General features: G+C 47.1%; 1 protein-coding gene across 1 annotated transcript; it reads left to right on the top strand.

The window, feature by feature from the left end:
• Positions 1-5,228: 5,228 nt before the first annotated feature.
• Positions 5,229-5,959, top strand: LOC123058832 (RING-H2 finger protein ATL73-like). The gene has a single exon (XM_044481504.1). It carries the CDS (start codon positions 5,229-5,231, stop codon positions 5,853-5,855), a length of 627 nt encoding a protein of 208 aa, XP_044337439.1. The 3' UTR covers positions 5,856-5,959.
• Positions 5,960-26,423: the final 20,464 nt, after the last annotated feature.

Raw genomic sequence — 26,423 nt, forward strand, 5'->3', positions numbered from 1 at the left:
TGCCACCATGTACCCCTAGCTACACGGCCTCCTGCCACGTGTGCTTGGGAGAGTCCTAGAGCGACACGTTAGCAGGTGTGCTGGAGCGCGGACACGAAGTGGGGGTTTCCCGCGGCAAGCTCCTTGCCGCGGCCGTCGTCTTGTCGCGTCCGGAAGCTTGTCGCTCGCCGGATCTTGCCGGGACGCAGGGCGCGTCGTGGCAAGCTTTCTTGGTATGCCTTGAGTGGCCTTCCCGGCAAGCTCCTCTTGCCGGGGTCTTGTCTCTTCCCGGCAAGATCCTCTTGCCGGGGCCTTGGTTGGCCTTCCCGGCAAGCTCCTCTTGCCGGGGCCTTGGTTGGCCTTCCCGGCAAGCTCCTCTTGCCGGGGCCTTGGTTTGAGTACTTTGTTCTTGAATGGTCTTCAAGGGAACCACGGAGGGTCCTGGCGGTCACCCGGCAAGCCTTGCAGCTGGGCGCTGCAACTGTCCGTGCACGAGTTCGGGGTAATAGGGTACCCCTACTCTAGTACACCGACAGATACCCATGTTGGCTCCCGCATGCTCCTCGATGATCTCATCGGATGAACCACGATGTCGAGGATTCAAGCAACCCCGCATACAATTCCCTTCGTCAATCGGTATGTTACTTGCCCGAGATCCGATCGTCGGTATCCCAATACCTCGTTCAATCTCGTTACCGGCAAGTCACTTTACTCGTACCGTAATGCATGATCCCGTGACCAGACACTTGGTCACTTTGAGCTCATTATGATGATGCATTACCGAGTGGGCCCAGTGATACCTCTCTGTCATACGGAGTGACAAATCCCAGTCTTGATCCGTGTCAACCCAACAGACACTTTCGGAGATACCCGTAGTATACCTTTATAGTCACCCAGTTACGTTGTGACGTTTGGCACACCCAAAGCACTCCTACGGTATCCGGGAGTTACACGATCTCATGGTCTAAGGAAAAGATACTTGACATTGGAAAACTCTAGCAAACGAACTATACGATCTTATGCTATGTTTAGGATTGGGTCTTGTCCATCACATCATTCTCCTAATGATGTGATCTCGTTATCAATGACATCCAATGTCCATAGTCAGGAAACCATGACTATCTGTTGATCAACGAGCTAGTCAACTAGAGGCTTACTAGGGACATGTTGGTGTCTATTATTCACACATGTATTACGATTTCCGGATAACACAATTATAGCATGAATAAACACAATTATCATGAACAAGGAAATATAATAATAATGCTTTTATTATTGCCTCTAGGGCATATTTCCAACACAAACGTCACAACGTAACTAGGTGATTATAAAGGAACTCTACAGGTGTCTCCAAAGGTACATGTTGGGTTGGCGTATTTCGAGATTAGGATTTGTCACTCCGATTGTCGGAGAGGTATCTCTGGGCCCTCTCGGTAATGCACATCACATAAGCCTTGCAAGCATTTCAACTAATGAGTTAGTTGCGAGATGATGTATTACGAAACGAGTAAAGAGACTTGCCGGTAACGAGATTGAACTAGGTATTGAGATACCGACGATCGAATCTCGGGCAAGTAAAATACCGATGACAAAGGGAACAACGTATGTTGTTATGCGGTCTGACCGATAAAGATCTTCGTAGAATATGTAGGAGCCAATATGAGCATCCAGGTTCCGCTATTGGTTATTGACCGGAGACGTGTCTCGGTCATGTCTACATTGTTCTCGAACCCGTAGGGTCCGCACGCTTAAGGTTTCGATGACAGTTATATTATGAGTTTATGAGTTTTGATGTACCGAAGTTAGTTCGGAGTCCCGGATGTGATCACGGACATAACGAGGAGTCTCGAAATGGTCGAGACATAAAGATTGATATATTAGACGGCTATATTCGGACACCGGAAGTGTTCCGGGTGATTTCGGAGAAAACCGGAGAGCCGGAGGGTTACCGGAACCCTACCGGGAGAAGTAATGGGCCATATGGGCCTTAGTGGAGAGAGAGAGGGGCAGCCAGGGTGGGCCGCGCACCTCCTCCCCCTGGTCCGAATTGGACTAGGAGAGGGGGGCGGCGCCCCCCTTTCCTTCTCCCTCCCCACTTCCTTCCCCCTCCTAGTAGGAGTCCTACTCCTACTAGGAGGAGGACTCCTCCTGGCGCGCCAATAGGGGCCGACCGGCCTCCTCCCCTTGCTCCTTTACATATGGGGGCAGGGGGCACCCTTAGACACACAAGTTGATCCACGTGATCATATTCTTAGCCGTGTGCGGTGCCCCCTTCCACCATAATCCTCGATAATATTGTAGCGGTGCTTAGGCGAAGCCCTGCGATGGTAGTACATCAAGATCGTCACCACGCCGCCGTGCTGACGAAACTCTACCCCGACACTTTGCTGGATGAGAGTCCGGGGATCGTCATCGAGCTGAACGTGTGCTAAAACTCGGAGGTGACGTAGTTTCGGTGCTTGATCGGTCGGGCCGTGAAGACGTACGACTACATCAACCGCGTTGTGCTAACGCTTCCGTTGTCGGTCTACAAGGGTACGTAGATCACACTCTCCCCTCTCGTTGCTATGCATCACCATGATCTTGCGGGTGCGTAGGAATTTTTTTAAAATTACTACGTTCCCCAACAATTACCTGCAGACCAGAGATCAAATCCTAGTCCAAGCATTATTTTTGTTAAAAATCGAGAAGGCATGTGGGGCCATAAATGACGATTATACGAAAATTAGGAAGGCACGAGCGGGTGTGCCCGATAAAATCGGGGAGGATGTGCGGGAAAGGAAAGAAATCGGGAGGTCGTGCGGGAAAGGAAAGGAAATCGGGAGAGAATTGATGGCGTTAGATGCGTGTGGCAGTTTCGCAATCTGCCACACGGTTGCCATATACATATTTCGTATATATAAAGAACAATATCAATAAATATAAAAGTATATTTGGACATGCTACTATTTATCAATCATTGACATCAACAGACCGTGAATTAGGTTGTATCTGATCTAGAATTACATCTACATTCACACAATTATAACATAACATGTCATGACAGGGTACACTAGCATATGTTGGTTATAGTTCTTATTGTGAAGAACATTCATTGGACATAGTTGTTTTAGGGTCCATAGTGCACATAGATGATTGCTAGTATATAAAAAGTAAGTTATCATGGGCTAGCAAGATATATGTTCTCTCCCACTCAAACCCAGGGAGGAGATTTTCACTGGTGTTGGAGTGCGGGGAGGCCTCGATCTACCCGGTGGAGCTCATCTCAATAATATCGGTTTGTGGCGGCCTCGGTGGCTTGTTGGCATAACTTCTTGCCGACTTATCTAGTTAGTGAGGTTATGGTTTCTAGGGATTGTCGGCATGACGGGGTCAGTAACTTCATTTGCAATTTTGTTCTTCAGCTTCTTCGCCGCCACGTTGGTGCGGCCTTCGATGGCCTTGCGGAGCCTGTGAGTTTCTTTGGAGGTTGGGGTATTGGATTTGTGCATCTTCCGGTGGCGACCGATTTGAAGATTTCTTCTCTAGGATGCTCATCCCGCAGGGACATGGCTCTATTACTTCCCGTTTGCAATCAATAGCGACTGACTCGTTTCGGCGATAGAGACACGGTGACCATGGCACACCATGGTCTATTCAGGATGAAGAAGACAATCGACCCTCAGAGATCTTAATGTACTTTCTTTATTCTCAGAGAGGTGTGTACTGCTAGTTTGATCGATGGATCCAAGGCCTCCTTTAGAAATAAATGAATGCTAGTATAGAAAATGGCTATGCCCGAACTAAAAAACCACAACACTTATTTTGGATAGAAGGGAGTACATTTTTTTGTTTCTTTTTTGGGTGAAGCTTTATTTTTTCTAGGATCAAAGGAAAAAAAAACAGCTTCATGTGTGGGAAATGTAGTATGATTGCATATATCAAAATTTGAAATGTACATTTTTAGAACAATCCTCTAGGTTCTAGGATTTGCAAAACATAGGAGTTTTTTTAGCGCTATTGACCAATAAGAATTGTTACAAAGATTTGAAATATAGTGAAAATTCATGTGGGTGAGGTGACATTTGTCCCATGAACGCACGACTTTATCCCAGCCCAGCCCAGCCCAGCCCAGCCCATACATGCCGTCTCTCCTGACCACTCCCACGCGGGAACCCACTGGCGCCAACAGAAACTGAAAGCAGCCGGCAAGAACGACAGAGAGAGACACATCGGACGCCACGTCGTCGAAGGCGGCCTGCGCCGAACCAGCCGCGTATAGACAAGTCAGCACCACGCTGGCGCCCGCCGGTCCACTTGTCACCCGCTGGCGCGCTGGCAGGTCGCGGTTAGTGGAGGCTCCAATGACATGCAGGATTATGATCGGGGCTTTTAAAATTTAGATTAATCGCTAATGATGGGCGTAAGTGCGGTCTGGCAAATCCCGCCCTACTTTTCGAGTTTCCGGAGCAAGCTACCCCTCTTGGCACGTCGTGGCCCTACGGAACTCGTTCCAGACAGGCAGCACTGTCGGCATGTTGTGGTATTGTATCTATCTTGAGTACTTGTGGACATAAACTAGATGTAGCAAAGCATAGTGGTTTTGCATCTATCTTGTGTACTTGTGGACATAAACTAGATGCACTGAAGCAGAAGCATAGTGGTTTGCATCAATTTGAACCCTGAGAACGTTTGAGAACTTGTGCTTTTCCCTTGAGACAACGACACTGTAGCACTTGCGCCACACTAATCATCCTGCACTACTACGAAAGGTGCCCTACTTGATGGTACCTGAAATCCATGGGCCATGCCCATGCATGGCCGATGCTCCCATGCTCCCACGCGAGATACTAGCTGTGCCTGTGATTTGAGGCGTGGCCTCTGAAAGCGTTACAGTGTTCTGACCGATGCTCCAATACGCACAGTAAGAAAGCATTTCGGTGTTCCAGTCAAAAGCTTCTCCGGATTTTGCCGCCCGTTCGGAATCGCCACCCAGCGAAGTGCATCTTTCTTATCTCCCTGAGTGACTCGGCTGCTCCACATTCCACGAAACATCTCCCTCATCGATCGCCTGCAGCATATACACAAGGCCCACTACTGCGATGGCGACACGAAATATTTTGAAAGAAAATGCCATGCACATTGTCCCCCTTCAGCTGCTATATAAGCGGCTTCTCGCCGCGCCACAAGAGAACTCTCCCGCTTGTCGAAAAAAAAACACAGACGCACACGCACAAGCAGGAGTACAGGAGACAGTAGAGGTTGCTACGATGGACGTGGGACGCATGCATGCCAGGAGGCTTCTGTCGCACGCCGCGGCGACGCCGGCGGTGGCGGTGGCGTCGCCCGGCCCGTCGGGGCAGACGCCGCCCTCGAGCCCCTTCGGCTCCGTGGACGCGACGGTGATCTCGATCCTGTCGCTGCTCCTCTGCGTCCTCGTCGTGGCGCTCGTGGTCCGCGCGTTCGTCCAGTGCGCGTGCCGCGTCACGCGGCGCGTGTGCTACGGCCCGGCGGAGGCCCCCGGCGACGCCGAGGCCGATGGCCTGGAGAGGGCCGCGCTGCACGCCGGAGCCGGCGCCGGCGGCAAGAAGAAGCGGGCGGGCAAGGGCGCCGCCATCCGGGCGATCCCGACGATGGAGTACTCGGCGGGGATCGAGCTCGCCGTGTGCTGCTCCACCGAGTGCGCCATCTGCCTCGCCGACCTGAAGCAGGGCGAGCGCGTCCGCGTGCTGCCGCGCTGCCACCACGGCTTCCATGTCCGGTGCATTGACCGATGGCTCTCCGCGCGCCAGACGTGCCCCACCTGCAGGCAAGAGCCGTTCGCGCCGCAGGCCCGACCCGAGGAGCCGGCGGCCGTGCAGGTGCACGTGGACGCTGCACGGCTCGAGACGATCTAGACAACCTAGCCACATGTGTGTGAAAAATCGTTCGAGGAAATTGTACAGTACTAGTGAAACGGTGGGAAAAAAATATATGAATAGTGAACAATTTTGCAGCTCTGTTGTCGTCTTTTTTAAAAAAAATTTGTTGCAGCTCTGTTGTCGTCTGTGATACCGTGGTCGTGATCTTTCTTGTTGCATATCTTGTTGAGGCAGTAGAAGTGACCCGTGTCCGAATGTCCGATGAAATAAGTTGCGAGTGAAACCACATGGATAAACTTTTGTGCAATTTATGTGTTTTTTACACGGTACAATCAGAGACGGTCATATATACACACATACACTCAAGCAATGTATATTTTTTAAGGATATTTTTATGCAAATTATGCATCCTAGTATTTTTTTAGACACGATTATGCATTCTTGTTGGACAACGACGTTCGGGCTATCCAGGTTCGTTGTTCCGACATGAAGTTAGCAAATTATATCTGCCAAAAATATATATCAAAACGGCCCACTAACCACTGAAGATATCTGGGCCAAGGACTGCAATTGTTTATACGGTCATCCCTTGAAGTGGCCTAGCCCATTAGCTCATTTTCTTTTCTCACCCTATTCTACTCTATCGACAGTTTACACCTACTCAGGTGCCTCCATAGGCAGCATCACCCGTTCTCACACATGCTCGCACGCCTGCATACACACTAACACACGCATGTTCAGAAACATACACACACAACACAGACACACCTCTTCCGTTAAGGGATGAACCCATGAGAAATCATAAGTGCTGCTATGTGGGTTCTTGGGAGCATGTCAACAAAAGGTAGGGCAACCGGACATGTTCGGCTCACTGCGATAGATGGTGTAAGATCTTAAGTTAGACTTTTTAAAGTTTGATCAAGTCTTTCCTTTTTATGGGTAAAAAAAGCTTGATCAAGCCGATAGAGAAATCTGCAAAGTTCTATGATATCAAATATTTGTTCGGCGAATAATATCAAATGTATATATTATATGACGATATACTTCATACTGAATCCAATGAAGCAAATTTGGTTTATAGACACTGATATATTCAAACTCAATGAAACTTGACTTGGAACAAACCTAAAACTTTAATTATTTTGAAATAGAGTAGCAGAAAATAAACATCACTCAACCCTTCGTAGTCTACCACCATCCTCTCTGTCTATCTTGCTACTATGGCGTCTTTTTAGGTCACTCCAGCTCCATAAAACATTAAGAAGAGGACAAATACCGCTTCCTTTTCATGTGGTGGCTCAACTTACAGGATGCGCCAGCGGTATTCCTTTCCATCTCGGTACGATATTCTTATTACTATAATTCGAGAGAATATATCTTAAAATCAACATGTGTCTAGGTGAGCTAGATGTTTCCTCGGAGGGGGTGTTAGTGTTTTAAAACAATTACATATGTAACTTAATTCTAATGTGGAACCAACCTAGTAGAGTTTGTTCAAGCACAAACCTTAAATATGATAGGAAGTGCGCCAACAGCCCGTGCTAAGAAAGTTTTGCAAATAAGGGAAACTAGCAAGCAAATTGAATTATGCAGAAGGTTTATAATATCAAGTATGAAGACCCAAGAAATTTCCCGGAGTTCAAACATCCACCTATTCTATACTTTGTTGTGGTGCCAACGCGCGGACCCTCTCTCGAGTCACTCTTCTCTCGAGGAATTGTCCTCGATCCAGTATGCATGGAGATGGGACACTTCACAAGAAGATTTCGGTTGCTTCACAAGCTTCTCGAAGAGATTGTTGAGACAATGGTGGTGGTCTCCAAGAGTAACAAGTCCCTCGACGAGCTCTTGGATTTGGAGTTTCTGCTTCTGAGCACAAATGCACCCTCGTAAATAACAATAAAAAAGTCAACCAAAATGATTTTTTTGCAACAAACATTGTTGAATGTTCTACATGCGCCCAAAATTTTGTTAAGAAAACATTCGTAATGCTCTGGGAAAAGAAAAGAAATTGATTCTCCAGAAAAGACTATTTTTAAAGCATTTTGGAGTGCCGATTTTGTTATTTTTCTCCCAGAACTCGACGAATGTGATTTCGTCACAATGTTTGCATGCAGGAAAAAAACTAAGGCAATGTTTGTTGTCAAAAGATCAAAATATTTTGAATGTTTTTCTATTTTACAGTTCATGGAGGAGCATTTGAGCTCAGGATTAGAAAAACACTTTTGCTGGACTCTCATGTGAAGTGGTTCAAGGGAAAAACCTTTAGTAGTTTTGTGCAAACATGTTGACATAGTGGCATACACCAAGTAATTGTACATCATATCTAGTGATTCCTTCTAGTCCAACTAAAAAATTGTTGACATGTAAAATTTCAACGTACTAGCTTAAAGAAAATCAGAGGTAGCCAGGTAGGGCATGCTATTTTTTTTATCCTTTTTCCTAGATGAAACATAGTTGCACGATTACAAGGTACAGCTTTGCACCTCGCATGTATCTTAGGGCATCTCCAGCCGCGCCCCCAAGAAAGCCCCCCAGGCGTTTTTTTATCCGCCGGCGCCAAAAAACGGCCCAGTCGCGCCCCCAAGAGCCCAGTTTTCGCCGGCTCGGGCCGAAATTGGCGCCGGCGGACCCAACCCGAACCCGGCGCGCTGGGGGTCGCTCGGGGGTGCCGGGCGAATCGTTTTTGGCGTGAAGAGCCGCGGGCCCGCCGCATCAGCGACTCTAATCTCTTCTCGCCCCTTCGTCGTCCTCATCGCCTCGTTTCCCGCGGCGAATCAACGCCAAAGCTGGCGCGCGCTACCGCGCCGGTCAACCTCCATTGATGCCTCACGGGCGGTGCAGTGAAGGCTGGGCGGCGCGTCGCTCGGCCGCCACGCAATCACGCCGGCCAAGCCTACCATGCGGCGTCTCCGCCTATAAAAGCCGACTGCAGGCGCGCCGGAGAGACTGACCCCGATCATCCACCGACGACGCGCTCATTTCTTCCCCTTTCCTCCTCTCGCCGTCACCAGTTGAGAAAGCATGGCCGAGCGTTTCCCAGGCGACGGCGCGGCAGCGAACGGATTCGGGCGCCGTCATCTGCACGAGGACGAGGCTCGCCTCCTTTTCGAGGCCGAGTACCCGGTCCCGTCGGACTTGCGGGTGCCCGGGGCATGGAGGATCAGCGCCGGCGGCGTGCCGGTGCCCCCGGTACCCACCGGCGCGGCGCGGCGTGCGGAGATCGCACGCATCCGCTCGTCCCTGCCGCGTGCGGCGAGGGAGGGGCCCCGGTACGTCCCCGACAGCCCAATCTGGGAGCCGTACTTCCGCCGCCGGCACGACGAGCAGCTCGAGGCCACCAACGGCGTCGTGCCCTCCGGTAGGTTCAACGCCGTCGGCCGGCGTCGGTGGTGGGGCGTGCCCGGGCGCACGTTGGAGTCCGTCCTCGAGTACATCGAGGGCGGCAACACGCCGCGCCTCGAGTACCCCGCTCCCCCGTCCTTCTCACGCCACCGGGGCCGCCAGGGAAGCTCCTGGACGCCGAGGCGCATGGAGACCGGGGTGTCCTCCTCCTCGTCCGGCGGCTCTCCCTGCCTCCACCTCCGCCCCGTCAAGCCGGAGCCCCAGGACACGCCTGTCAGCGCGCGTACCCGCAGCTCTGGCGCCCTCGTCGAGCCCAAGGTGAAGCCCAGCCTCCCCCCGGAGTACGAGGAGATAGCCCGGCGCGGCTTCTCCGACGAGGACGCCATGCGGTCGTCGCGCGACGACTACCTACGCGAGGAGATGATCCGGCAACGCTGGGCCCTGGAGGAGATCGCCGCCCGCAAATGTGGGCGCGAGGACGAGGACGGTGTCGTCGTCCTCGATAGCGACGACGACGACGCCCCCGGACCGTCCAACCCGCCGCGCCAACCGGGGGAGGGATGCAGCAGGGACGGCGGAGGCGTAGGCGGGGGCGACGACAACGACGACGACGGCGGCGGTGACTACACGCGGTTCTACAGCCTCCTCGGCATGTAGAACTGCGTGGGCGGGCGGCGAGGGAGACGGCGGGGGTAGCCCGCGGTAGGTTTTTTTTTCTTTTTTTGTAAAATATGTTTAAATTTGAACGAACTCGCCCGTGTTTGCGTTGTGTTTGCGCCGAATTTGAACATTTTAAAAACTCGTGGGGGGGTCGTGACTGGGGGGCATCACGCCCCCAGTGCACGGTTTAGCGCCGATGTGCCTCCAGGGGGCGATTTTTTGCCCCTCCTGAGAGGCGAACGGCTGAAGATGCCCTTAGCACTTGTAAGTAAGATGGATCTGACGTGGTATCACTTGTGAGGTGTGACGACCATGATACCATGATTTGCCCTTTGACATCTCTGTTGTAGAAAATATGCTACTAAATTAAGATTGTAAACTTGTACTAGAGCGCTGCATCAATTAATTTTGATAGGAGGAAGTAAATTAAGATTGTAATTTGCTGCTCACTCTAATCCCGCAAGAAATGCTTGCTTGATAGTTCATCTAATGAGGCCATCATGAGTCCAACTAGACATAAACGTGGGTCTGAAGTATGTCAGGCCGCCACGCGCCACGGACTCTCAACTTTCACTCCACGATAACACTCCAAAGTTCACACAAACAAAGAGCCTTTGCTCCTCTCCAGAATACCATGTGCCACATTTGACTGTTTTCCCATCAAACCTTCATTCTCATTTCTTTAATTAGTGCTGTTTAGCTCGACAGCAAAGCTAAACTGAGGATGCACGAAACACGATTCTAACTCGCACGTAGCCGGGAAACTTCCTCCTGCATGCGCTCTCCGGCCGGCCGGCCGGCCAGAGTGGGTTGCTAGCTGCAGCCACCGCATGGACCTCCTTTTCCGCATTATTGCCTCACGTACCGACGCGCCTAATGGGTTCTCCTCAGGCCTTCCACTAGTGGAAGCTTCAGGCCATGAAACTGTGTACGGCAGCGCGCAGCGCGCGCCCCCTGGCGAAATACACTTTCAGTTGCCAATAATGCAGCCACTTGTGCTCCCCCCACCACTACGTAACGCACGTGCTCGTTATGAAGATGGCTCTGGTCTAGGCTAGGCATATGCGTATCACCTTATCAGATCCCGGAGTGCTGAAAGCACCAACGGGGTATCACCCTGCAGGCCTCCAGCGTCAGAGGAGCAGCGTCTGTTACGTCAAACTTTGTGAGAAAGGCAATTATTGGGCTTGTTAAACCCCGGGAGTTCGGTTTCCGATGGATCCAGCGGCGGCGAGTGGTAGTGCGGCGACAGTGCTGCAATGGCGGAGCTCCTTGTGGCGTCCGTGGTCCAATCGGCCGGTGGAGTCGTGTCAGGTGTTGACGGAGTTCTGAGTCACGAGGCATGAGCTGAGGAGGATGTTCGGACTTGACAGAGAGATGGTGCCTCACATCGTACTAGCTCGTTAGTTAGCCGGTCGCTTGCGGCGAAGATCGCGATCATGCGGCGGCGGAGGAGGGGGTGGATCTTTGTTGCGGGGTGACTAATGCTCGGCGTTTTACTCGTGCAGCTACGCTGTAAAAATTTCTGTGAGCTCGGATCGCACTTGGTAGAACCGTAGAAAGTGAATGCTGGAGTGGAAAAACGATGCGGCTCCATTTGTTCTTTTTTTTTTGTTTTGCGCATATCCATTTGTTGTTTATCACATGTGACTTTCTTGTAGGTGCATATGCGACTTTGCTAACGAGTTGACTAGATATTTCTAGCTTAGTTGACCTCACGAAGCCATGAGAAGGACACAACGAACGAACACACACGTTCGCGTCCTTGAGGGCAGCGCTATGTCTCGCTTATAGCAAGACCTAGTCTGCTCTGGCGTCAGGTGCCTGCCTAAATGGACCGGCTCAGGAGCGCAGGAGACCATGGCCTCCGTGATTTCTTTCAGTTTTCTTTACGTTTTTCTTTCTTGTTTTACTGTCGTTTATACTTTAAAATGTTCTAAATAAATGTATTAAAAACACGTTACATAAAACATTTGAAAAAATGTGAATAAAATATTTGAAAAAGATAAATGTGTATAAATAAAATATTTCTTATGTATACAAAAACTGTGTACACAAAATAGTGTGTTTCAAAAAAGTTCATTGTATTAAAAAAATTAACCAAGCATTTAAAAATGGTAAAGATATATTTGAAAATGTTAGTGAAGCATTTGAAAAATGTTGACCATGTATTCAAAAATGTCAAACATGTATTTGAAAAAATATATCTTAATAATGCATTTGAAAATGTTAATATGTATATAATTTTTTTGATCATGTATCAATAAAAATGTTAATCTTGTATTTGAAAAATCATTTTATATCAAGCATTTGAAAAATGTTTAAAGTGTGTATAGAAAAAATGTTGACCATGTATTAAAAAAGTTAAAGTTCTATTTGAAAAATGTAAAATCTATGTAAATAAAATGTTTCTCATATATATGAAAAATGTATAGAAAAAATATACAATGTATGTGAAAAAAAGTGTTCATCTATTTATAAAATATTAGTCAAGCATTTGAAAAAATGGTAAACAAGTATTCAAAAATGTTAATCAAGCATATGAAAAATGTTAAATGTGTATAAAAAATCTTGACTATTGATGACCCACAAGTATAGGGGATCAGTTGTAGACCTTTCTATAAGTAAGAGTGTCGAACAAGACTTCTTACATGACCTAAAAAACAAACGAAACTACTGACAAATCATATTACTGTTCAAGATAAGAGGACTATAGTATGATTAAGGATCTGAACATCTAATCTTCCATCTAATAAACCTAATAGCATCAGCTACAAGATGTAATCAACACTACTAGTAACCCACATGTACCAATATGAGGTTTTGAGACAAAGATTGATTATAAGAGAGGAACTAGGGTTTCAAATGAGATGGTATTGATGAAGATGTTGATGGAGAAGTGTCCTCCCACGATGAGAGGAATGTTGGTGATGTCGATGGCTTCGATTTCCCCCGCCTTGAGGGAAGTATCTCTGGCGGAATCGCTCTACCGGAGAGCAAAAGTGCTCCTGCCCAGGTTCCGCCTCGAGACGGCGGCGCTTCATCCCGAAAGTATTTTTCTGATTTTTTTTCTAGGGCAAATGGCTTCATATAGGAGAAGATGGGCCACAAAGACCTGCTTGTGGCTCATTGGTGGGGCCCCTATTGGTGATTCTTCTTCTAGTATTTTTTATAAATTTAAAAATAAATCTCAATAAATTTTCAGGTCATTTGGAGCTATGGAGAATAGCTATCTGTGCTATAGGTCTTTTCAGGTCCAGAATTCCAGCTGCGGCAAATTCTCTCTTCATGTAGATCTTGCATAATAAGAGAGAAAGGGCATTAGAATTGCATCATAAAGTGAAATATTGATCAAAAACACTATAATAACATTAGGAAAAAATGATGCAGAATGCACGTATCAACTCCCCCAAAATTAGACCTCGCTTGTCCTCAAGTGAATGCTCTACTCGATAATCATGACCGCATGTTTATGAGGGGGAACGTTGCATGGAAAATCAAAAGAAAACTCCCTACGAGACACCCAAAGATCTATCTATGGAGATGCTAGCAACAAGAGACGGAAGTGTGTCTATGTACCCTAGTAGGCCGAAAGCGTTAACGATCTAAAGATCATAGTTGACGTAGTCCTACTCGTGTCGCAATCCAATCCGATCCAAGCACCGCACTGATACGTCTATTTTGCATCGTGTTTTCCTACTGTTATTTATAATTTTTTATGCATAATAATACTTTATGGAGTAATTCGAATGCCTTTTCTCTCATAATATGCAAGGTTTACACAAAGAGGGAGAATACCGGCAGCTGAAATTCTGCACATCTCCAAATGAGCTAAAATTTTACGAAGAATGGTTTTGGAGTATTTATTAATTATTGGAGAAAAGAACTACTGGAGGGGGGCCACCTAGTGACCACAAGACACTGGGGCGCGCCCTGGTGGGTTGTGGCTAGCCCAGCCCACCTCCGGTGCCCATCTTCTGGTACATAAGGTCTTTTGACTTAGAAAAAATAAGGAGAGGACTTTCGGGGTGGAGCGCCACCGTCTCGAGGCGGAACTTGGGCAGGAGCAATTTTTCCCTCCGATAGAGCAATTCCGCCGGGGGAACTTCCCTCCCGAAGGGGGAAATCAAAGCCATCGTCATCACCAACAACCCTCTCATCTTTGGGAGGCCAATCTTCATCAACATCTTCAACATCACCAACTCCTCTCAAACCCTAGTTCTTGTGTTCAATCTTTGTACCAGAATCTCAGATTGATACCTGTGGGTGACTAGTAGTGTTGATTACATCTTGTAGTTGATTACTATATGGTTTATTTGGTGGAAGATTATATGTTCAGATCCATTATGCTATTTAATATCCCTCTGATCTTCAGCATGAATATCATTTGTGAGTAGTTACTTTCGTTCTTGAGGTCACAGGAGAAGTAATCATGTGAATTTGATGTGTTCGATATTTTGATGATATGTATATTGTGATTCCCTTAGTGGTGTCATGTGAACGTCGACTACGTGGCACTTCACCATCTTTGGGCCTAAGGGAATGCATTGTGGGGTAGTTATTAGATGATGGGAGGCTAGAGTGACAGAAGCTTAAACCCTAGTTTATGCGCTACTTCGTAAGGGACTGATTTGGATCCATATGTTTAATGGTATGGTTAGATTTTATCTTAATACTTTTCTCGTAGTTGTGGATGCTTGCGAGGGGGTTATCATAAGTGGGAGGTTTGTTTAAGTAAGAACAGCACCCAAGCACTGGTCCACCCACATATCAAGTTGTGAAAGTAGCGAACGCGAATCAAACCAACATGATGAAAAGTGACTAGATGAAATTCCTGTGTGCCCTGAAGAATGCTTTGCTTATCATAAGAGACCGTTTTAACCAGTCCTTTGCTACAAAAAGGATTGGGCTACCTTGTTGTAGTTTATTTACCATTACCATTACTTGCTCGTTACAAATTATGTGCTATCAAACTACATGTTACCAACAATTTCAGTGCTTGCAGAAATTACCTTGCTGAAAACCACTTGCCATTTCCTTCTGCTCCTCGTTAGGTTCGACACTCTTACTTATCGAAAGGACTATGATTGATCCCCTATACTTATGGGTCATCAAGACTCTTTCCTAGCGCCATTGCCTGGGAGTGAAGCACTCTTGTTAAGTGGAAATCGGTAAGGAAAAACTTATATTACGTGCTGAAATTTATTATCACTTGCTACTATGGAAAACCATCATCTGAGGGGTTTGTTCGGGGTATGTTCACCTCGACTGGAAACACAAAGAGTTGCCCCGCAACCTACTGCACCTACTGAAAATATTGGTTATGAAATTCCTTCGGGTATGATAGAACAACTGCTATCTAATCCTTATGTAGGAGATGGAACTGAACATCCTGATATGCATCTCATATATGTGGATGAAATTTGTGGATTATTTAAGCTTGCAGGTTTACCGGAGATGAAGTTAAGAAGAAGGTTTTACCTTTATCTTTGAAGGGAAAAGCATTGACATGGTATAGGCTATGCGATGATATTGGATCTTGGAACTGGAATCGATTGAAATTGGAATTTCACCAAAAAATTATCCTATGCATCTAGTTCATCGTGATCGGAATTATATATATATAATTTTCGACCTCGTGAAGGAGAAAGTATCTCTCTAGCTTGGGGGAGGTGATACGTCCATTTTGCATCCTGATATGCATCTCATACATGCTTTTTGAAGTAATTCTAATGCCTTTTCTCTCATAAAATGCAAGGTATACACAAAGAGGGAGAATTTCGGTAGCTGGAAATCTGGACCTGGAAAAGCTACACCAGGCTACCTATTCTGCACACAACTCCAAACAAGCTGAAACCTTGCGGAGAATTTTTATGGAATATATGAAGAATATTGGAGCAAATAAGTACCAGAGGGGGCCCACCAGGTGGGCACAACCCACCTGGGCGCGCCAGGGAGCCCAGGCACGCCCTGGTGGGTTATGCTCACCTAGGCCCACCTTCGGTGCCCATCTTCTGGTATATAAATCATTTTGACCTAGAAAAAATAAGGATAGGACTTTCGGGACAGAGCGCCGCCGTCTTGAGGCGAAACTTGGGCAGGAGCACTTTTGCCCTCCGGCGGAGCGATTCCACCGGGGGAACTTCCCTCCCGGAGGGGGAAATCATCGTGATCATCATCACCAACAACTCTCCCATCTTGGGGAGGGCAATCTCCATCAACATCTTCATCAACACTGTCGTGGAATTGACACGGCAGATGTCCTAGTGTAAGGACTTAGTCGCGAGGCCAACGCTTCTATGTGGTAGCTTGAAGGGGTTGAGCGGAATCGAGAGACGCAACACACAAGACGAGGATTTAGACAGCTTCGGGCCCCGGGAAACATCATCCGGTAATAACCCTACATGTTGTTTGTGGCTAGGTCTCATTATGATTATGAGGAAGTCGCCGTAAGCCAGCTCTCCTCTTGGTGTCTAGCCCTAGATATTGTTTCTTGTTGCTTGTCCCTCTTTGGGGAGCCCTGCCCCTCCTTATATAAGTTAGAGGGGCGGGTTACATGTGGAGTCCTAGTAGGACTAGGATTAGTCTATCTTCTCTTACAAGTTGATTACAAGTCCGGGTCTTGCTTCCTCGTAAAGGAGATATTCCTCACACCTTTCCTCTTAAGCCGGCCTACCATAACGTAGCCGGACTTCTGGGCTTTGAGCCTCTTGGGCCCCCGGGTCTTGTCGCTCCTTTGATCCGCTTGCCAGGTCACCCATAAGTCGCTAGGCTCGGGCGGGTCACTTAGTGAGTCGTCCAGTCAGGGCGGGTCATAGTGAGTCGCCAAGTCCGGCCGGGTTATACATCTGGCAGGGTCATACCGCGGGGTATATCCCCGACATTAGCCCCCAAGTTTAATTTGGATTTATCCATGTTAAATTGATCTGCAACATAAACACAAGAACAAATTGACAGGTTGCACTCCGGGTTAAATATTCTTGTAAGCCGGCACTTGATCATCCTTAAGTCCTTGTCATCTCATCCTTTTGGAAAATCCGGGTCAATGGACCAACTTTGTAGTCAATTTGCTTGTAGAAGAAATATTGTAAATAAAGCATCCATTTGAGTCGGCCTTCAATGCTCTGACTTGACAAAAATATTGGTCTTCAAATATTCAACTTATATTCAGCCGACTTGAGATATAAAACTTGCCGGTTTATGATTACCAAAATTGCCGGGTTATAAATAGATGATGCCGAGTCATAATTGTCGTCGACGCCGGTTTATGATTTTTGCAGACACCAGGTCAATCTGATTTACTCAAACTGAAAATTTGAAGATATTTCTCCCTTATATCCATAATACCTATAGCCCCCAAGGGCTGGTTTAATCAGCATGAATAAGCCGGGACTTATCACCATGGCTTTAAATGAAATCCAGTTGTGTAGCCGGGTCATCCTAGAATTGTCTTAAGCAAAGAGTAATATGCATTAGCCCCCAAGTGTCGGGTCATTATGTAATAATGAGCAGGGACTTTGTAAATATGATGATGTAAATTTGAGCAGTAACATGTAGCCCCCAAGGGCCGGCTTAGTAAGATAATACTAAGCTGGGACTTTTCATTGAAAATAATATCATATGATGTAACCCCCATCCTGGGGCTTGAACCCACGTCCACATGGTTAAGAGCTTTATGCTTTACCAACTGAGCAGTGGATCCTTCAATATATAATGGAATAAGGCTTGTGTATCTTGAATTTTAACAGGAGTAATTGGTAGCCCCCAAGGGCCGGCTCATTACAATGGGATGAGTCGGGTCTTCAATAAGGCCAATAAAAATGACTTTGCATTAGCCCCCAAGTGTCATGGTGCATGCTTGCAGCGACATGAGACTTGAATATTTGATGTAACCTCAACTTGAATAATGTAGCCCCCAAGTGCCGGGTCGTAAGCCTACAGCGACTCAGGACTATTTCCTCCATTGTAAAATAAATCATGCCCATTGATAAAGATAATAGCTGTGGCGCTAAAGCGACTTTGAAAACCTCAATCATAATACTGGTTATTGATAATCATAATAGAAATCCAGCCATGTTGGCTATTCAAAATTTGAATAATATAATCCGGTATGAAAACCTCAATCATTCAATATCATCATTGAAAATCCAGCCATGTTGGCTATTTTAAAGAATTCAAATACCTTATCTGTTGACAAGTAAATCCAGAGTTTAAATACCCGGCGGCTCTTGGCCGATGGCGATTCAATACACCTTCATTGTAAACCGGAATTTTCATGACCCGGCGGCTTATAGCCTTTTGAGAAAAATCCAGAACGGATAATCATTTTGAAGCATCAACTTTGGTAATGAGCTTGAATTTAATCATTTACATGTCATATTTCTGCAAATCCTGCAGAGAGTTTAAACAACATATGCCCTGGCGACTTAACGTCAAAACCAGGGCGGGTCATAATATCTCACATATAACTACTGTGATATTGAATTTGTACTGCTGGCTTACATAACCTGTGCAGTAAGGGTGATAACCCAATCCTTAGAAGCCAATGCTTCCACATAGATGATGATTGTCATAAACTGGCGACTTAAAATCAAAAGTCAAGTCGGGTTAAGCATAAACACTTATATATATTTGAGATATAATCCCAAAAAGGTCTCAAGTTAAGTAACTATGGCTGCAATAAACTTTACCAGAGACAGAATAAAACTTTTTGAGGCTTCTGATTCGGATACGATCAGTAAACCGTTTCAAAGGGGTTAAGCTAAGATTCGAATACGATCATATAGCCCCCAGTGGCTTTGGCGATGCCGATCAAGAGGGTATCGACAGCTATGTTCTCTTTGGTTCGAATACGACCTATGTTTGAACAGGAAGCCCCCAAATGACCTTGAGAGTTGTTTAACGACGTTGATTCGAATACGATCCACGTCGATTCCCAAAGGGGTTGAGCTATGATTCGGATACGATCAAGAAGCCCCCAAGTAGGTTCAGCAATTTGCTAATCAAAAGGGTATCGACAGCTATGTTCTCTTTGGTTCGAATACGACCTATGTTTGAACAGGAAGCCCCCAAGTGACCATAATAAGATAAGCCGTAAGGCAGGATATCCAAGTTTGAACCGCGCATCATGGCAGCAAGTTCTTTTGGCAACCTTTAATTTTTCTGAGAACTCGAACTTGCGAGAGATTTAAATCTTTTTGAATTCGGAACTTTAAACCGGATTTAAAAACTTCGAAACTTTGTGAAAGACAAATTTACCTTGAGCCAGATTTTGAACCGGATTTGATAGCTTCAAAGCTTTGCGGGAGAGAGATGTCTCTTGAGCTATATTTTAAACTGGAATCTTCATTTTGAGCCGGAAATTTTTCTGACGGCCTTTAAATATTCGCCAATAAAGAGTAGCCTCCGGGGTCGGGTTATCTTCCCTTCAATGACCCGGAGTTCTTGATTCATTGAAACCGGCTAAGTTTTGCCGAGCCATACCATTGTAGCCCCCGAGTCTTAAGCCAACTTGAGGAGTTGGCTTGAGATTCTTCATAATTAACCATGATATAGATCGGTTTGAATCCTACATGGGACAACTTGCAAACCAGAGTAATTGCTTTTTTTAAAGAAAGCAATATATAATATATAAAAATATGCTGGATGGATTTCACCTGATGCGTCAGGTCAGCAATTATCACCGCGGAGTTGATGATCACCATGGTGAAACTAAAGTCAATTACGGCCGAGTCAGCCGCGGGTGCTGACAGATTTTTCGGCCGCGGCGTTTTAAACCGGTGTGGACGGGAGAGTCGGTCGCAGCGTTGTAAACCGCTGCGGTCACGAGAAACGGCCACGACGTTGTAAGCCGGTGCGGTCACGAGAGACGGCCACGTCGTTGTAAGCCAGTGCGGTCACGAGAGACGGCCACGGCGTTGTAAGCCAGTGCGGTCACGAGAGACGGCCACGGTGTTGTAAGCTGGTGCGGTCGCGAGAGACGGCCACGGTGTTGTAAACTGGTGCGGAAATTCCTTGAGTAACGACGACCACCTGTGCCAAAAGATGTTGGCGTGCCTCCATCTCCGCGGTATAATATCACTTTTTGTCATAAATAATTGCCTTGCATAAACAATATTGCAGACCAAGGCAAAGATAAACTTGTTCTTTGACAAAAACAACATGTGCTAATAAATCAAACTTGGATGGATATCACCTGATTTGTTTGGATGTTGGATGATCCGTTTATCGCGACAGAGGTGGCTCAGGCAGACCAGCGACTTAATATAACCCTGGTGGCTCAAAGCGGCAAGGGCGGCTCAGCGCGGCTCCGCCGGGTTGACGTAGATTAAGCTGCACGGGCGGCGACTTGCGCAAACCTGTTCCATCAGTAAGCAGGCGCAGACGCCAATGTGTGATGGTGCTGACGTACACTTCATAGGCACAACATGGCACCACCTTTGTTGCACATAAAAATATACAGACCAAAGTAATTATTCTTTTGATGAAAACAATATGTTTAATAAAATAAACTTTGATTGATATCACCTGGCATTTTTTTTGTCAGACAGACAGAGACGGAGCAGACCAAGTTTCAGCACGCCGATAAATCCACAGTTGAAATTATGGACAACATCCAGCAACCCAGTGCTAGGTCAAATTGCCTGGCATCTTTGACGTGACTCTGGGCACATTTTATCTCCTCATTCCTTTAAGTGGCAAAATGATAACAACACCCTGCCCGTCCTTTCCTTCTTTGTCTTTTTCTTGTTTCACATAGGGTGAACTTGCACGTTCACAGAACGTCTTGATTGAAGTACCATCGAGGCTGTGGTTTTGAACCATTAGCTCCAGCGTTGGCTGTATGCTGTGTTGCAAAGGAAACGACGGTGAAGGCGGCCCACGGCACGGCAGTCAGGCCGGGTCAAGGACAGACCCAAAAGGCGGTGGGTCGGAAACTGAACAGCGACTCGCGGTGCAGGAAACGACAGCGGAGGCCGGCCAAGAAAACACAGCGATGATGTCTGCTCAACATGAGCAGTGGCGACTTGAGGCGGGTCCCTGGCCGTAGTGGCGGCTTAAGGTGACTCGCCGGCGACGCTAGCAGAGGTCGGCGAGGCAGGGCCGACTTGCGGTAGGGGCGGCCCAGCGCAGCGGCTCGTACAGAGGCGAGGACACAGCAGCGCCTGCTCGGAGGCAGTCGAGGTCCTGGTAGAGGAGCAGAGGACGCGACAAGGCGACGATATTGAAACCGGCGGCTCATACAGGCGGCCTTGCGGCAGAGGTGGGCGCGGGGTGCGGCGGCCCCGGCGCAACATGCATCGACAGGAGCAGCGGCTCGGCGACTCCAACGAGGCGTGGGCAGAGGACCGCGAAGGCAGGGCCGGCGAAGGCGGTAGCTACGGCGGGTCAGGCGACTCAGATGTCCGCTCGGCCGGCTCACAGGCAGAAGCTAGAGCATCACAGGCCAGGGCCAAATCCTTGTCCACGTCCCTGTCTTTCTCCGGGTCGTAGTTGCTTTGACCAATTCAACTGTTTTTTTTTCACACGGGAGCAGCCGAATACGTCTCCTCTTGGCTTTGTTTTCTTTCTTTTGACTTGAGGTGTAAACAACGTAGTAATAGATGTTGGCTTCGATCTTCTCATGGACTAGCATGATTCAGCCTCGGAGGTGTAGTAACAGCAGAAACGCATACAGGATGCTAGGCTGCGACCGACTAGCAGATCGTCAGATGGAAGTGCATCACGGGTGGAGAAGCAACAACAGCCAAGCAGCGGTCAGGCACCCGCGTGACGCGGCGGGCGTATGCTAGGGAAGCGAACAGCCAGCCAGATCAGCCCCTCACGACATGAAATTACTTGTGAAACGGAAAAAACACGGTTGTGCGTCCGAATCTGGCAGCGCCTCGGTCTTGGCGACCCCTGTACGCGGCGGCGGCGACTTGCCTTGATGATTTTGATCCATACTGACGGAACCTCCTCTGCCTTAGCTTCTCACGATGAAGCAGCGGAAAGTGATCCCGCCAAGACAGATCGCCTGGTTGCGTGTCACGGTGCACATAGACGCAATCCGGCTCTACTTCATCTGAAAATCGCGAACTTCTCAAAACCCTGGAAAGAACCCTCCAAGAACTCAACACCACCGTGCACAGGCCCCACGGTGGGCGCCAACTGTCGTGGAATTAACACGGCAGACACTACAAGAAACGTGTTAATACATGACGGTACTCGTCCGTCACGCATCAGTGCAAAACTGTCATGGGTGCCCATCGATGATGGATTTGTATTCCATCATGTATATCGCGTCATAATTTGACATCAGGTCTTCCATGACAGTCCTTGGCCGTCATGGATCTGCCCCCAAGCCCGCCCAGCCCAAACCAGGCCCAGCCATTCATGATGGAACAAACTGTCACAGGACCAACGCCACATAGGATTTCTGATCGACCAATTGGAATGACGTGGCTGCCTACGTGGACATCATTTTTCGTCACAGAAATTGTCATGGATTTAGGCGCAATTTTAATTTCATCCAGCAAACATCTCCCGCACCAATTTTGAACCAATACATTTTTTAGCATGATGCATTACACAAATCATAATACCAACTCTGGGCCAAGACAAAGTGTGATCATATATTACACGGATATTCAATATGCAACCATGCATTGGTATCTACACCACATCAGTTTACAAAATCCTCCATGAAATGATAATTTACATAATATATTGACAAAATATATCACACAACAAGGTTAGGAACTAGTACAATCCAATTTACAACAACAGAACATATGATACTATTGAGGTTGTTATTCAGGTTCTTGTCATCGGCCCTCCTGATGGTAAGTATCATGTCATAGCAGATTGTGATGGCCATCACCAAGCCCGCTACCAAATCGTACCTAACATATTTACAACAACATTAGATACCAGATAGTAGAAATAAGAGAATTAGAACAGACTTCATAAATAAATTATTTGTTATTCAAAGTTCTTAAATTTTATCATGCCTACATATAAGAATAACAAAACATCTACTTTAAAACAAAAATAAACATGAGGTTGCCTAAAATTAATCCAAATAAAAGTGGGTCAAGTGAAAGTCTAGTCAAGTTGACATATAAGTGACAAGGTAATAGAACATACATCACAGAACACAAGTACTTAATAGCAGTTAAGGCCATATAAACCTGCCGAGAAAATGGCATCACTAACAAACAATATAAATGAAGCGCAACCGCTACTCATCAGCTACTTATCGACCTGGTGGGCGTAAGCTTCAAATTTTTCATGTGTCAACAAGTATACACATGAAACTAAATGTTTATCCGAGGCACTTACAGTAGTAAAAAAATTGCGTGTCAAGTAAACTTCAAATGGCATGCAAAATAACTATGAGCCATGGCCACTAATAAATCTATAGAACAAAGTGGCAAATGGTTCTCTTAAGAGATACTAGATAGGATGTATTAGTTATTGCCCTTAACAACATGCATGCTGGGGTTACTTTTAATTCAAGTGCATGAGAAGATAAATTTCACCACCAAGATCCAAGGGGCACAAACAAATTAGTAGAAAATAACACCATGGTGAAAAATGCCTAACTCAGAACTAGATAAACTAAATAGGTGCATTTCAGTAGCAGTTGAGCTGGGGAATGGAAATACTGGAGAATAATAGGAGTGGCAGTACAGAACCAACCCCTGGTTTGATCACGGAGTAGCTCCACCACAGTTATCACGGCCGCCCTCTCGAGCTTCTAGGGGCTGTTTTTTTTGCCCAGGCTAACCGTGCCAACGCACAGGCGAGCCAAAATATTGGCGCAGCTTTTCGCTACCCGCATCTCAGCCAATCGTTGGCGCAAAAATGAACTGATGAAGCGAGGGTTGCATTGGCGAGACAAAACCTGGGCTACGATCCAAGCGACGCCTGAGCCCTTTGTCAACACCAATTATTTGGCGTGGCAGACTGGGGCTCCCAACCAAACAGTCCCTTATTGTGCGCCATGCAGCCGCACGGCTTGTATAGCACCACCTAGACCTACATCCCAAAAAACAGAGATCATAATCAGGGAGATAACAGTGTTAATTTATCGTTAAAAAGGGAGAACATCAGGGAAAATAAATAGGATCAGACAGTAGACATCAACCCTTGCCAGCAAAACAATTGCGGAGGGCGACCTGGCTTGGAGGCAGGGAGCACATGAGTTGAAGAAGAAATGTGTGTCACTGTTGGCAAGTGCTAGCTTGGTGTGTGCCTCTAGGTTGAGGTAGAGTGAACTAACGTGGCTTTGGTTCTAGTACTAATAGGCACACAACTAATAGTAGCAGTCCTACATGTGCTTAGTACACAAATGAACAGGTTTAAACCTCTATATTATAACTGTAGGACTGCCACACTGTACCGATGTAATTTTCTTCTTAGATTCAGACTAAACCTAATTCTGGTTATATATATTCACTGAGCTGCAGTTGACAATATGGATAGAAGTGTATGGATAAAATTCTAAACAGAACATGTCGCCATATTAACAATAACAGAAATCATGTCTCCTTATTATTCACTACTTGATTACATTGGTTCATACTGAATTATATTTTGATAGAAAACTAAACTGAATGCATACAAAACACTGAATTTTATTGACTTAGAGAACATAGATACATCAAACTTTCAGAAAAATATAAACTGAATTAGATCTTGGTAGAAAATTAAAGAAAATTAGATCTTGATAGAAGCCCACATAGCACAGTGTAGCCGGTTGACGAACATGTGCCTTTTGTCTCTACTGGGTACCCTGCAGTGTAAAGATACAGAGAAAATTCAGTGTTAAAGATTTAAAGATTCAGAGAGGAAACCCGGAAACACAACACACCAGCTGCTGCACACACACACATCTCACTCGTATACATGACTAGCCCTCGATAGCCGCTGCCGCCGCCATGTCAGCACACACACACACACACACACACACAACACCATAAGATTTGGAGAAGGCAGTAGCCAAGATTAAGCAATCTATTGAAGAGGGTGGCCACGCACCAGCCTTAGGCTTCGCACCTTGCCCACGAATGGCTGTTATGGGTACCAGCTTAGGCAAATGAACCTGACATGTGGTTGAAGCAGCCATGATGTCGAGGAAGCCAACAGAAGGGGAAGAAGCCACACCGGAATCCAGTGGCGGCTAGGGTACACTACGGCCTCCCGCGAGCCATTGTCCTAGACCGGCCACCACACGGTCGCTCCTCTCCGACAAGGCCAACATCGGGGGTTGAGCCCTTGCTGGATCTGCGCGTGCCCAAGACGCGGATCTCATCACTCGGGCTGCTGCCGCCGTCAAACTCGGCAGATCAGCTGCACATGCTGCAGATCAACCATCATCGTGAAGATAGTTCCGAGGGGGAGGGGATAGCCGGAAAGGTACACAATGGTGTGTGGGGGTGATGGTTGCCACTAGGATTGCGAGTGAAGGAAGGTCGGGAGAGGCCGGGGAGGTGGGGATTGGGTCGAGGAAGGAGATACAGAAAGGAGTGGATCTGGGGGAAGGAAGAAGATGATGGGGGCGGCGGGGGAGGGAGAACGAGATGGGGGCAGGGAGAGGCTTAGGGTTAGATTTTATATGAGGAATGGGTTAGACGGGCTCTAGCGGGCTTCGGCGGGCTTTGGGGCCGTACTAGGCCGGTTCATGATGGATTCCCAGAACGTCACGAGAAATCCGTCATGTATTAACTGATTTCTTGTAGTGAGATGTCCTAGTGTAAGGACTTAGTCGCGAGGCCAACGCATCTATGTGGTAGCTTGAAGGGGTTGAGCGGAATCGAGAGACGCAACACACAAGACGAGGATTTAGACAGCTTCGGGCCCCGGGAAACATCATCCGATAATAACCCTACATGCTGTTTGTGGCTAGGTCTCATTATGATTATGAGGAAGTCGCCGTAAGCCGGCTCTCCTCTTGGTGTCTAGCCCTAGATATTGTTTCTTGTTGCTTGTCCCTCTTTGGGGAGCCCTGCCCCTCCTTATATAAGTTAGAGGGGCGGGTTACATGTGGAGTCCTAGTAGGACTAGGATTAGTCTATCTTCTCTTACAAGTTGATTACAAGTCCGGGTCTTGCTTCCTCGTAAAGGAGATATTCCTCACGCCTTTTCTCTTAAGCCGGCCTACCATAACGTAGCTGGCCTTCTGGGCTTTGAGCCTCTTGGGCCCCCGGGTCTTGTCGCTCCTTTGATCTGCTTGCCAGGTCACCCATAAGTCGCCAGGCTCGGGCGGGTCACTTAGTGAGTCGTCCAGTCAGGGCGGGTCATTAGTAAGTCGCCAAGTCCGGCCGGGTTATACATCTGGCCGGGTCATACCGCGGGGTATATCCCCGTCAAACACCATCTCATCTCAAACCCTAGTTCATCTCTTGTGTTCAATCTTGTTACCGGAACTATAGATTAGTGCTTGTGGGTGACTAGTAGTGTTGATTACATCTTGTAGTTGGTTACTATATGGTTTATTTGGTGGAAGACTATATGTTCAGATCCAATATGATATTTAATACCCCTCTGATCTTGAGCATGATTATCATTTGTGAGTAGTTACTTTTGTTCTTGAGGTCACAGGAGAAATCATGT

Source organism: Triticum aestivum, chromosome 3A (assembly GCF_018294505.1).
Source record: "Triticum aestivum cultivar Chinese Spring chromosome 3A, IWGSC CS RefSeq v2.1, whole genome shotgun sequence".
Lineage (NCBI taxonomy): Eukaryota > Viridiplantae > Streptophyta > Magnoliopsida > Poales > Poaceae > Triticum > Triticum aestivum.